The following is a 13,046-nucleotide window of genomic DNA, read 5'->3' on the forward strand; positions in this document are numbered from 1 at the left end:
GCCACGTGTTTTTTGTTTGGTTTTTGTTGTTTTTTGAGACAGGGTCTCACTAGATCATTCAGGCTGGGATTGAACTTGCAGCCATTCTCCTGCCTCAGCTTCCCGAATGCTAGATTACAGGTGTGCACCACTATACCTGACTCCCTTTGCCACTTGTGAATTATGCTGCTATGGATATAGATATGGAAATCTCTCTTTGACACCCTTTTAATTCTCTTGGGTATATACTCAAAAGTGAAATTAATGGATCATATGTATTTCTATATTTAACTGTTTTTAGGAACTGTACTGTTTCCTATAGCAACTGCATTATTTTACATTACCCCCAAAAGCCTGTAAGTCTTCCAATTTATTCATTCACCAACACTTATTTCTGTTCTTATCATAGCCATCCTAATAAGTATGAGATGGACTCTCATTTTCATTTTGATTTGTATTTCCCCAGTGACAAGTACTGTTGGTCATCTTTTCATGTGCTTGTTGGTCGCTGAATATCTTTTTGGGAGAAATGTCCATTCAAGTACTTTGCCTACTTTTGAATTAGATAGCTTATGTTTTGTTGTTGAGTTCATTGTATATTCACTATATTTACTTCGTCAGATACTTGATTTTCAAATATTCCCTCCCATTCTGTGGGTTGCCTTTTTGCGCTGTTATAATGGTGCACAGAAAAAGGAAAAAAAAAAGTCCTTTTTGCCATTAAGTAGTCATGCCATCCTTGGCAAAAGTCATGTGAGTAGGGGGGGCAAGGTTTGTGCCACAAACTTTTGCAGGTGGCGGTACCAAAATGACGTTCTCTGCCTCACGGAAGCTACAGTGGAGTTGAATGCTCAGATTCCGTTTGGAACAGTGTGCGTTCAGGGTCGCCGGTGCTCAGTGGGCGCTGGGCTCGTGTTTCCCGCGTTTCCTCCTGAGCTCCCCAGAGAGCTAGTCCTACTTGGCAGGAGAGTACGGCTATGACTCTGCAGGGCACAGACGGTCAGGATTTGAAACCAGAGCCCCGGGCCCGTACGTCCTGGTATTTCAGATAAGATCTTCCCATCTCTAACAGGTGGGCAGAGGTGAAATCAGGGTCTCTGCAGAGCATCCTTGCAGCCCCAGGCTATGTACTAAGGAACTGCTGAGAGCCAGGGGCCATGCATGAAGCAGACAGTAAACATTCTGGCGGGGGGGGGGGGGCAGAGAAGAGCGGAGTCCTAAAGCGGGCGCCCACTTGCGACCGAGTCCTTCCCCGGAGCCTGGGCCTGGCTGGGGGCGAGGCACGGGGAAAGGCCTGCGCCCCGCCCCGCGGTCGATCCAGGGAGAGAGGTTTGAGAGTCCCGCCAAGCCTCCTAGGCCAGCCCCGGCCGCCTTCCTGGTTATTTCCTGGGTACGCCCTGGGCGGCGCGCCCTCAGGCTCTGTGCGCATGCGCAGGCGCGCGGGGGCAGGACCCCGCCCTTCACGGCCGCGTGCGTGACGTGGCGGGGGGGGGTCCCCGCCGGCTCCGAGCGGGTGAGAGCTTCGGCCGGCTAGGCGCCTTCTGATCGGGAAGGGTTGCCGCGTCGCGGTCCTTCCGGAGGGCATTTCGGGAGGGGCGAGGACCCAGGGCACCGCCCACCGTGACCCCCGCTCGCCTTCCGGCCCCCGCGTCTTCCTCTCAGAGGCCGGGCAAGCGCTGAGCGTGCGGGACCCCTGCGCCCCGCAACCCTGCTCCCCGCCCTGCCCCGCTTCCAGCCCTCGCCTTCCAGGTGCTCTCTGCCCTGGCCGTCGACGCCTGCGTGGGACGAGCGCGCCCCTCGGAAGCGCGAGGCCTTCAGACCGCTCCTAGACCACTCCCGCGTTAGGCCCCTGAGCTCCAGTTCCCCACAGGGGTTTTCTCTCCTGGTTTCGGGACTCAGTGTCAGCAAGAGAAAGGAAATGACATCTGTTGTGTTCCTGCGTGGCCGAGTCCTCCCGAGTAGTTCTTAGAACTCCCGAGTCACAGATGCCTGAGCCACAGCAGTTAACTGACTGGGTCTCACAAGGCTGAGTAACAAGGTGCTCAGACCTCGTTTTAGTTCCAAAGTGGAGTCCTACTGACACTTCCTTTGTCTGGGCTGCAGCGCTGCTTCCTCTTTGTAGGCTGAGAATTATTCCTTTCGGGTTCCTTGTTCTAACACAGAATGCTCTGCTTCCCCCTGGGTTACCGAGCGGTGCAGGGAGATGAACTTTGGAAACCGAGAACCTCGCCATCTCCTCTGGGCTCGGCCACTAACAGGCCGTGCGGGCCTCTTGGCGTGACATGGGCGACAGCCTTCTGACCAGCAGGCTCTCATCCAGGTCTCCCTTACTGTCTTCCAGCAGGCTGTCTAGGGAGGCCAGGCCCCACCGCTCCCCATGGGCAGCTGCCAGGCGGGGCACAACCTGCATCTCCGCCTGGCCCACCACCCACCCCTGCTCTGTGCCACTCTGATCCTGGTGCTCCTCGGCCTCTCGGGCCTGGGCCTTGGCGGCTTCCTCATCACCCACAGGCCTGCCCTTCGAAGTCCCGACATCCCCCAGGTAAGTGCGGTCCCACTCGGCCTTCCCGAGCGACCTGCCTCTGACGCTCATCACCTCTCACCTTGCACCCTCTTGCACATAGGACTGGGTCTCCTTCTTCAGGTCTGCTGGCCAGCTGAACTTCTGCCCTGTGAATGGGGCAGTCATGGGGAAGTCGCAGGGGTCTCACGTCGTGGGCTTGCTGACCACCTTGAAACTTGAAAATGGTCCAGACAGGAACAAGACTAAAACATTCCAAGCCAAGATCCCAGGTAATCAAATGGGGTTGCAAGGTGAGACCTGAAAAGTCTGGGAGTCCACATCAGAACCCCTGGGCTGAGCTCTGCCTCAGACCTCACCCCCTGGTCAGCAGCTTGGGCACATCCCTGTGTGGGCCTCACTTGTGCTACAGTAAGAGCTAGGTGTTTTCAGCGAAGGTGCCCACAGCAGGGGTTCTCTGTGTTCTCTCCTTCCCTGTCCCGCCCAGCTCCGAGGGTCTTTGCTCATCTCCTTGGCAGTTTGATGAGATGGGCTGGGTTTGACTGTGGCTTCTTTCTCATCCCTACAAGCCATCTCCTCTCAGAGGTGCCTTCTTTTTCCTCAGGATTATCAGAGAAATATGTTCTGTTTAATTAAATGGTACCTTTTTTGTTCGTTTTTTAATGGTGTTGGGGATTGAACCTATGCTCGGGAAATGCTCTGTCACTGAACTACTTGCCCAGCCCTTTCTATTTGGATTCAAGGTCTTGCTAAGCTGCCCAGACTGGCCTTGAACTTGGCATCCTCTTGTTTCAGCCTCCCGAGGAACTGGGTCAATAGGCATGTGCTATTTATTGTGCCTGGCTTGTTTTCAAAGGTTCATGCGTATATCAGCATTTCATTTTTTTTATTGCCGAATAACATTTGTTGTATGAATATTCCACATTTTTATTTACTTGTTCATTATTTGACATTTGGGTTGCTTCCACTTTTTAGTATTTTGTTTATTTTGCAGTACTGGAGGTTGAATCCAGGGTCTTCACGTTGAACTACTTCCCCAGCCCTTTTTATTTATTTTATTTATTTATTTTTTGGTATCAGGGATCGAATTATGTTTATTGAGATAAGGTCTTGCTAAATAACTAAGTGGCCCAGGCTGGGCTTAGACTTTCAGTTTTCCTGCCTCAGCCTCCCAGAGTGTCCCACTGTGTAGTGGGGATTACGTGTGTACACCGTCATACCTAGTACTGTGTTTTAATCATTGAGTTGTGAGAGACCTTTATATTTTCTAGATGCAAATCTCTTACCTGATTTATACTTTGAAAATCTTTTCTCCCCTTTTGTGAGTTGTCCTTTCACTTTGTTGATGGTATTCTTTCAGGCATAAAAGTTTTGAATACTGATGAATCTAGTTTATCTATTTTTGTCTAATATTGCTTGTGCTTTTAGTGTCATATCTAAGGGGACTTTTCATAACCCAAGGTTACCAAGATTTACTCTGTACTTTCTCTTAGAATTTTAGTTTTACATTTAAGATCCATTTTGTTAATTTTTGTGTATGGTGCGAGGATGGGGTCCAGTTTCACTCTTTTACTTGTAGCCATACACTTTCTCAGCATCTTTCTTTGAAAAGACTATTTTTCCCCATTGAATGGTCTTAACGCCCTTTGAAAATCGCTTGACTGTAGAAGTGTGGTTTATTTCTGTCCCATGGAGCTCTGTCTGTCCTTATGCTCATCCCACACTCTCGATTACTGTGCCTTTGTAGTGAGTTTTGAAATCTGGAAATGTGAGTCCTCTAACTTGGTTCTTTTTTTCCAAGAGTGTGTTGAATATTCCAGATTCCTTGAATTTCCATGAGTTTTAGGATCAGCTTGTTGATTCTGCTTTTGCAAAGAAGCACTATTTTTTTTTTTATTAGTACATGTTTGCAGTACCTTACGATTACATTCACCAAGAGGAGTCGGTGCATGTATATAACAGAAGCCCTACTCTCTTCATAGTGGTTAGAAACAAAGTTAATATCACCAAAGTTTTTGCTTTAAGGAAAAGAAGCATTTGTGATTACATTATCTGTGCAACAGTTACTGTGCACTTCCAGTGTACCAGACCTGTGGAATGCACAGATCAGTAATACCTGAGCCATTCCTCACACTGCCCTCAGTCTAGCCAGGATACATATTCAAGTAAAAGTTAATACCTTTCCTGTGCCAAGTACAAGGACCCGAGTCCGATCCCCGGTACCAAAAAAAAAAGTAAATACCTTTCAATGTGTGAAGCAGAGCACCAGTGCAGTTGGGGAACCCACAGGCCTGTGAAGCAGGTACAGTGCCTAAGCTGAGGCTTGAGTGCCGGTGTACATTCCAGCCACAGGGCACAGCAAGAGTACAGCAGGTAGACAGCTACCAGACAGGGTGTTTGGGAACTGGCAGGGATTCTGCCTGACCGGTACATGCAAGGGATTTTTTTTTTCTTTGGGGTACCAGGGATCGAACTCGGGACCTTGCATTTGCAAGGCAAGCACCCGAACCACTGAGCTAAATCCCTGGCCCCAGTATGGACCTTTTTTTTTTTTTTTTTTTTGAGAGGGGAAGGGGTTTATTTGGCTTACAGTTCATAGAGGTTTCAGTTCATAACGAGCCGGCTCCAAGGCAGGGATGGCAAAGAGGCCTTGCAGAGGAGAAACAACATAGCGCACACAAGGTAGGAGAGGCAACAAGAGGCAGTATGGACCTTTTTAAAAAACTATACTGTGAGGTACAAATTCCCTGTGATGAATGTGATCATTATGTATGTCTGAAATATGCCAATAAAATTAATTTTTAAAAACCTGAAATTTTTTTAGATTTTGTTATAGATTCAGACCATACAAAAATAATGAAAAGTGTAAAAATTCCAGTTTGGTGGATATTCTCAGTCCCTCTCTATACCTATTTAAAATTGTCGCAGACAGCCAAATTGTCATCTAAAACAAAGTGCCCACTTTAACAATTGTTGGACTATTTAAAATGTTTACAACTTAATGAGCAAAGGAATTACCTGATTATTTACTTTCTTCTGATTGCCAGTGGGGCAGAGCCTTTCCTGAAGAGTTCACTGCAAATCACCTATTTGTGTCCTCTGCTCAATTTTCTTTCTTTCTTTTTTTGGTTTTCTTTTAAATTATCTTTTTCTTCTTGATTTGTAGGTCTTTAGTCTACATAGTAAACTTTTTTTTTTTTTTTTTTTTTAAGGTACTGGGGATTGAATTCGGGTCCTTGCGCTTGCACAGCATGTGGTGAAACCACTGAGCTAAATCCCCAGCCCCTATAGTAAACTTTTTTTTTTTGGTACCAGAGATCGAACTCGGGTGTTTGCACTTGCAAGGCAAGCGGCAGACCCACTAAGCCAAATCCCTGGCCCTATGATAAACTTTTTTTAAAATTTATTTTTATTTATTTTTTTGATACTGGGGATTGAACTCAGGACCTTTCGCTTGTGAGGCAGGTGTGGTGCCACTGAGCTACATCCCTGGCCCAGGCCTGTTGTTTTTTAAATTTATCATTCATTGTATGAAATCTAACTTTTATGAGGTTAGACTTATTGCTCTTGCCCTTTAGGAAGGGCTTTAGGAAGCTTCCAGGTTTTGTGGATATTTTAAGAGGGCCTCCTCACTTTAAAATTGTAAAATATACTTCTGTATTTTCTTTTAATACTTGCTTAAATTGTTTTTGTGTCCTTTTTTTGGTACCAGGGATTGAACTTGGAACCTTGTGCTTTTGAGGCAGCTGGCGGAACCACTGAGCTACATCCCCAGGCCTTAAATTGATTTTTAACTTTGTATAATTCTTTGTTAGTCTGGATCTTTTGTTTTGCTTTTTGACATAGGGTCTTGCTATGTAGTCAGGCTGGCTTTGAACTCACTATGTAGCCCAGACTGTCCTTGAAATTGAGGCAATCCTCCTGCCTCAGCCTCCCAGGTGCTGGGATTACAATCCTGTGCCACCACACCCATTTAAAAATTTCACTTTATATTGTGAGATAAAAGTGTAACTGTATATTTTTTCCCACATGGGAATTACCCCAAGGCCATTTACATCCTTTCCCCACAGTTTCAAATAGGGTATAAAAACCTTTTATTGAATTTTGGGACCTACTGGAAAAACTGCTTCTTTCAAAAGGTCAAGTAGGTTTGTACAAAATGACATAGTGTGTACTGCCTTTCTCACCGCAACCTTGAGAGTATTGGTATGATTGTTACATTGATTGTAAGCAAATTTCAGTTAAATTGTGTTGCTATGGCTGCAGGGCTGTTTTCACTCCTCCATGGTGCAAGTGGTGTAGTAGACAGAATGCTCTGTTGAGTAGAATCAATGCCCAGTGTCACAGCGTGCTTGGGCGTGAGCAGGGGGCTGAGGAGGGCGGCCCTTCCCGCTCCGCTTTTGCTCCGTTTGCTCCATCTCCTCTCCTGGCCCCCACAGGATCTTCTTCAGCAGAGCCCATCCTCATCACAGCCAGGGTGGCCACAGAAGGGGCTGCAGGAACCTGTCTGTATTTCAGTGCTGGCCCAGGAGCCCTACCCTCCAGCCCGCCCCCCATATCCTGCTCAGAAGAGGGAGTAGGAAACGCCACCCCAAGCCCTGGGATGGGTGAGCAGTGCATCAGGGTCTGGAGCCACGAAGGCCTGGTGCTCACTCAGCTGCTCACCTCGGTAAGAGCCCCAGTCAGCCCTAGGGTGCTGCAGACTGCTGTGCTGAATGCTGTTGTGTCCTGCAGGCTCCAGGAGGGGATTTTACCTAGTAGAAAAAACATGGGTTTTCTGTTCTCTACCTCAGAGGCTGTGTGGCCTGCAGAAAGCACCTGAACCTCTCCCGGCTCGGTTTTCTCGTCTGTCACACAGAGAGCTTGGTGCTGCCTTAGTCATAGCAGGCAAGGACTGCTTGAGAATGACACGCGCTCAGTGCAGCGCTCAATGCAGCGCCCAGTGCAGGACAGAGGTCTGATTAATGACAGCTATTATGCATGCTATTGGCTTTGGATAAGATAAAATGTGAGCTGTACCTCAGAGGAAGTCAGAAGCTGTAACAAAGGGCAGAAGGGCTAATTGCTGACCTAGAGATGTGACCATATAAACACCACAAAGGAGCAATTAACCCTCAACTGGAGCTTGTGTGGAGAGTGCTTCCTAGAGAAGGTGGCGCTCAAGAAAGAATGGTGTGCTGTGGTTTATAATGTACAAAGTGCTTTCAGGTTCATACTCATTTGATCTTGTTGGTTTTTTGGTTTTTTTTGTTTTTGGTACCGAGGATCGAACTCAGGTCCTTGTGCTTGCGCAGCAGGCAGTGAAACCGCTGGGCTAAATCCCCGGCTCATTTGATTTTAAAATACCCTTTTGAGGTAGGTGATATTATCCCATTTTACAGATGAGGAAACATCTCTAGAGAAAGGGAGGGAATTGCCTGAGGCCGCACAAGTGCTTAAGTGGCAGAGACAGGACAGCAGCCCAGGCCTTCTGCCCTGGCAGGCTGAGGCCTACGGAAGGAGTTAGCTGTGGCCGGGAGTGCGGGAGACTGGTCGAGAAGTGTCCGGCCTTGAGGGCACTCGCTGGTGAGGGTTAGGAGTGACTTGAAGAGACCGGAGAGATGGCAGGGGCTGAGAGAGGCACTGTGGATGGTCCAACTTGACAGAGAAGTGGGGTGACTGAGGGCTCTGAGGGAGAGAGGGCTCTGGCGCATGCTGGGTAAGGAGAGGCCAGCCAGGAGGCCACCGAACCTGCACTGCACATCTGCAAAGACTGAGCAGAGCACACCCTGGCCCAGCTTGCCCAGTCTTTGAAATGTGGGTAGCAGGCCGGGGAGTGAGCTCAGGGGTGCCGCCACCTGCCTCGCAAGCGTAAGGACCCGAGTTCAATCCCGGTACCAAAAAAAAAAACCCAAAATATAGGTAACAGCGAACAAACGTTTCTGCCTCAGGGGAGTCATTCTGAGAGTTCAGGTTTATGGCTGGGCAAGAAAACAGCTTGTAAAAGATGGGAGACAGATGTCAACTTGTAGAAAAGTAATGTTTCCCTTCAGCTGCTGCTGAGATGCCCTTGGGCTGAGGGCTGGGAGAGATCACCTGCCCTCAGTCATCACCCCTCCCTCTCCCCCCAGGAGGAGCTGGCGCTGTGTGGCTCCAGGCTGCAGGTCCTGGGCTCTCTCCTGCTCGTCTGTGGCCTGCTCTGCTGTGTCTCCGCTTCGTGCTTCCACCGGTGCCGGGAGTCCCACTGGCCCCGACTCCAGCTCTGAGGGAGGTGCCGTGTCCTGCTGTGTTCTCAGGTGAGGTTCTGTGCCCCAGTCCCACGGAGCTGGGGGTGGTGGGGCTGCCCTTGGCATCTACCCCCAACACTGCTCCTCAGGAGTCTCTGAGAGCCCTGGTGGCCAAATCGTATCCATCCCTGTGGGAACTGGGAAAAACTTACACCATAAGCATGTGACATTTTTGTTCTTATTTTTACTTTATTATTACAAAATAGTTAACATTCATATAGAAAAGTCCAAAAATATAAATGTGCAACCTGGAGAATTATCATAAAAGTCCAAAAATATAAATGTGCAACCTGGAGAATTATCATAAATGTAAATATCACCCAAAGAAAAAAATGACATACTACCAGCACTCCAGAAGCTCATGGTCCCCTCCCAAGTACGAGCTCCTCTCCCCAGAGGTAACTGGATACAGGTGGTTTTTTTTTTTTTTTTTTTTTTTTTTTGGTACCAGGGATCGAACTTGGGTCCTGGCATTTTCGAGGCAGGTGACAGAACCACTGAGCTAAATCCTCAGCCCTGTTACAGGCTCTTTTTGAGACAGGGTCTTGCTATGTAGTTCAGGCTGGGCTCGAACTCATGGTGATCCTCCTGCTTTAGTCTCCTCAGTAGCGAGGATTATAGGCGTACACCACTGTACCCAGCTATATTCTCTTCTGACCAGTTTATTTCAAGTAACATTCTGTTTTTAAGATTCACCCATTGCTATAGTTCACATCCATAATTTTTGGCAATAATAGTGAGTTAAGAGGGTTAAAATCTGATGATTGCTCCTGAATGTGAATCATGTTTGTCTTGCTTTTGTCCTGAAATTCCTTTTTTTTCTTTTTAGAATTACAGATCTTTATTTAAAAATCTGATCTGCCAGTTTAGCGTTTCCCACCGGCTTGGGGAGCAGAAACTTTCACAGGCTTCCCAGCCTTCTGTGTAGGTCTGCCTTGTGGGAGCCTCAGCAGCAGCCATGGCGGTCTTTTTCGATGCTTGCTTAGCCTTTTTGGCTTCCTTGGCAGCCCTGGTAGCCTGCTGTCTTTGGGCCTTTCCAACTTCTGGTTTCCGACTCCTCTTGACCATTATATCAGCAGGCGATGCACCAGTGATGGCCCTCTGGAATTCGACTTCTTACCGTGCTCTTTTCTTTTGATTTTCTCCCAACTGTCCCTTTTTGTGCTTTCTTCTGTAGAGGACATTCCAAATTATCTGCTGAGGATTCCTCTTGAAAAGGAATGCAGACTTGCGTTTTGCATTAAGAAACGAAAACCTTCCTGGTGGTCTGGATCAGCGCCTCCCGTGTCCTGGGTAGATCTTGTACCAAAACTGCTCAGCTTGACCTTCATGGGGTAGCTGGCAGCAAAGAGGAAAGATGGCGGAGAAGAACAGTGTCCTGGAATTCTGATTCCTAATTGTATGATGCAAATTTTGTAAAATTCAACTGGAACAGCTCAGAAGATCTAATGAATGGTGCCCATTTACTAGGCACATACAGTATTACATGCCCAAGCACTTTACATGCACTCTTCCATTTAGTCATCATTGCATTAAGAAGTTGATGCTAAGCCTATAGTCTCAGCTACTCTGGAGGCTAAGGAAGGGAGGCTGCAAGTTTGAGGACAGCCTGGGCAACTGAGCAAGACCCTGTCTCAAAATAAATGGGCCAGATGAGGTGGCGCATGGCTGTAGTCCCAGCACTCAGCCGAGGCAGGAGGATCGCCATAAGTTTGAGGCCAGCCTGGGCTACATATACTGTCTAAAAAAATCAAAAGGGCTGGGGATGTAGCTCAGTGGGAGGCCCTAGGTTCAATCCCCAGTACTGCAAAAACAAAAAAATTAATTTCAAAAAGGTAGCAGGGGGCGGAGGACATACTGCCTAACAAGTTCACATGTCAGCTTATCCAGGAAAACCTATTTCTGCAAAAATTCTTGCCATGTCAGGTGGGTGTCATACAACTTGAGAGCCATATGTCATGCATCAAGAGCTTAAACCAGCCAGTCTAAGCATCAGCTGGCTGCTGTGCCCTAGGAAATTACTGTGGGAGAAGTGGAAACGGAGCAGGCACAAGAAACTGCTCAGGCCAGAGGAACTAGAAGCTCAAGTTCAGCTTTGCTAGTTTTGCTGAGGCTAGCATTCACTGCCCCAGCTACTACTGAGGGAGGAAGCGGTGGTGCCTTCCCAGCCTGGGACTGGGAAGGAGGCTTTCTGGACCCTAGCAGATCCTAGGGTCCTACAGCCACCCCAGTGAGATTGAATACCTGAGCCATCTCTTTGCCACTCCCTCTGCCCCTTTCTCGATTTCTGCAGTCATCCCAGAGCTTCCCTAGGGCCTCCCTAATAGGTCTTTTTTTTCCCCCTTTAGGTGTGAACCAACTTCTTGGGCCTTGGTTCTGAGTTGGAAGAAATGTTACAAATAGTGAAGTGCTGGAATGTGGGGGAAAATAAAAGGCTTTTTATTGCCCAGTATTGTCTAAAATGTTTTTGGGGTATTGGATTGAGTTCTAGTGTGTGTAGACAGGTTTGAGAAGTTTGGGAGACTTTTTTTGGTTGACTTTAGTTTGTGGTACAGGTTGACACAGGGCTTAGGTTACTATTTTCTTTCCATGGATGTGACTTGACTTTGGAAAATACCTGGATTTGATCCCAGCTCTTTTTTTTTGGTTCTGGAGATTGAACCCAGAGCCTTCGCACTGGGGTGTGAAGAAGCCCTTTTTATTTTGAGACAACCCTCTATGGAGCCTTCTCCGCCTGGGACCGAAAGTAGTCACTAAGTTGTCCAGACTGGGCTGGAACCTGCAATTCCGGCCTTGTCTTCCCAGAGTGCTGGGATACAGGTGTGCTGCCACCTTGCCTGGCACAGAGCTACCATTTTGAGTTGTCTTCTTCCATGAAATAAGATTGATAATTCCAGCTACTTGGGAGAGGCATGTCAAGTCAAGGAAATGCCTTTTTGTAAGTGCACTGCGACCTTGAGCAAGTCATGCAACTCTACAAGGCCCCAGTTTCCCGAAGGAATTTAACCAGTTAAGTTTTCCCAATATTGACATGCAAAGACGCCTCGCACTTGAGGGCCCAGGTGTAGGCTGGATGGTTATAGCAGAGCGGACCGTTTTCCCGCCTTTTCTGTGCCCAGCAACTGCCTTCCCTTGCCGCTCCCAGCCTCTACCCTTCACGCAGGCGCAGATCGCGGTTTCTTTCTTCCTCCCGCACCGATCAAAGCTTCCCCTAGCAACAGGCTCCGGCACCGAGCGAAGGCGGGGCGAGCGCGTGCGCCGCAGCGCTCTCTGCCGCCAGTCGTCCAACAGCCCACTGGGCTCCTCCCCCTGCCAGCCTATCCCTTCTCCGCGCCTCCTCCCACTCGAGGTCCGCGTGGCGGGGCGCGCGCGCACTGGGTCACAGTGGCTGCTGGTCTCCCGGGCCGCAGCGGCGACGAAGGAGGGGTGGAGCCGTTTTCTTTGGGGCCCAGCCCCTTCGGCCCGGCGTCCCCACTGCGCCTGCGCGCTCCCGCCCGGTCTCCATCTTGGAATTGGGAGGAAGAGGGAGAGGGAGACCGGGACCAGAGCGGGGCTGTGGTGCGGAGAGGCTGAGACGGAGAAGACGGGGGAGAGGGCGCGGGGCCCCTCAGCATCGCCTTAGCTACAGTCTTTCGTCCGCCCTCGGGAGAGAGGAGGGGAAAGGGAGGAGGCCAGGGCGGGAGTGGGGCCTGTCACCCTCGGACCCCCGCGTGAGAGGGGCCGTGCGGCCGGACGTCCTCGGGGTGGGCCCCCTGTCGGTGGCCGAGGACCTGGGGCTCAGGCCCCTGGGTCCCCAGTCTCTAGGCTAGTCCCCTCGCTTTTCATATACCCAGGTAGCAGCTCTCCTATTTCAGATATCCGGGACTCGGATCCCAACCTCTTTAACCCTGGGTCTCTGTTTTATTACATTTAAAATACCTGGGGTTCAGGCCCCTGCGTGGCTCAGAATCCGGGGTTCATTCCCCAGGCGTTCAAATATCGGATTCATTTTGTCCACTTGCAAATATACGGGGTTTAGGCCCCACGGTCAGAAATCCGGGATTCAGCAACTGTCGCCCTCGAATTGGGGAAGGACTGGACCGAGAGGTCAGATCAGGTTGTCACCCCCTCCCCTCCAGAGGAGGTTTCCCAGGCCCGCCCCTCAGGAAGGGCGAAAGCTGAGGAAGAGGTGGCAAGGGGAAAGGTCTCCTTGCCCCTCTCCCTGCTTGGCAGAACCGCTGGAGGACCCCAGGCAGAAGCGGAGGCGCTGGGGCACCATAGTGACCCCTACCAGGTGAGAC

At 49.4% G+C, this 13,046-nt stretch overlaps 1 protein-coding gene and 1 pseudogene across 8 annotated transcripts; one reads left to right on the forward strand and one right to left on the reverse strand.

The window, feature by feature from the left end:
- Positions 1-1,389: 1,389 nt before the first annotated feature.
- Tmem219 (transmembrane protein 219) lies at positions 1,390-11,215 on the forward strand. Of its 8 annotated transcripts, none has more exons than XM_087209015.1 (6): positions 1,390-1,492; positions 2,324-2,521; positions 2,604-2,772; positions 6,940-7,169; positions 8,611-8,775; positions 11,115-11,215. In XM_087209015.1, the coding sequence occupies exons 2-5, from the start codon at positions 2,357-2,359 to the stop codon at positions 8,743-8,745; spliced, it is 699 nt and encodes a 232-aa protein (XP_087065141.1). In that variant the 5' UTR covers positions 1,390-1,492; positions 2,324-2,356; the 3' UTR covers positions 8,746-8,775; positions 11,115-11,215. The 8 variants fall into 8 exon arrangements, with proteins under 8 accessions (XP_087065141.1, XP_087065145.1, XP_087065140.1 ...); XM_087209019.1 differs by having other exon boundaries at positions 1,399-1,492; positions 2,321-2,521; positions 9,944-11,215; XM_087209014.1 differs by having other exon boundaries at positions 1,400-1,492; positions 2,321-2,521.
- LOC101709312 (large ribosomal subunit protein eL24 pseudogene) lies at positions 9,475-10,097 on the reverse strand (annotated as a pseudogene).
- Positions 11,216-13,046: the final 1,831 nt, after the last annotated feature.

Source organism: Heterocephalus glaber, unplaced genomic scaffold (genome assembly GCF_053883595.1).
Source record: "Heterocephalus glaber isolate CG9 unplaced genomic scaffold, H.glaber_assembly_v1.0 deba00000943, whole genome shotgun sequence".
In the NCBI taxonomy this organism is placed as follows: Eukaryota; Metazoa; Chordata; class Mammalia; order Rodentia; family Bathyergidae; genus Heterocephalus; species Heterocephalus glaber.

What these genes read in the sequence shown, in the direction of transcription:
- Tmem219 (XM_087209015.1), top strand. Translation starts at nt 2,357, where the DNA reads ATGGGCAGCTGCCAGGCGGGGCACAACCTGCATCTCCGCCTGGCCCAC. An exon ending in GAAGTCCCGACATCCCCCAG is followed by an intron (nt 2,522 to 2,603) that starts GTAAGTGCGGTC and finishes TCTTGCACATAG; the next exon opens with GACTGGGTCTCCTTCTTCAG. An exon ending in ATTCCAAGCCAAGATCCCAG is followed by an intron (nt 2,773 to 6,939) that starts GTAATCAAATGG and finishes TGGCCCCCACAG; the next exon opens with GATCTTCTTCAGCAGAGCCC.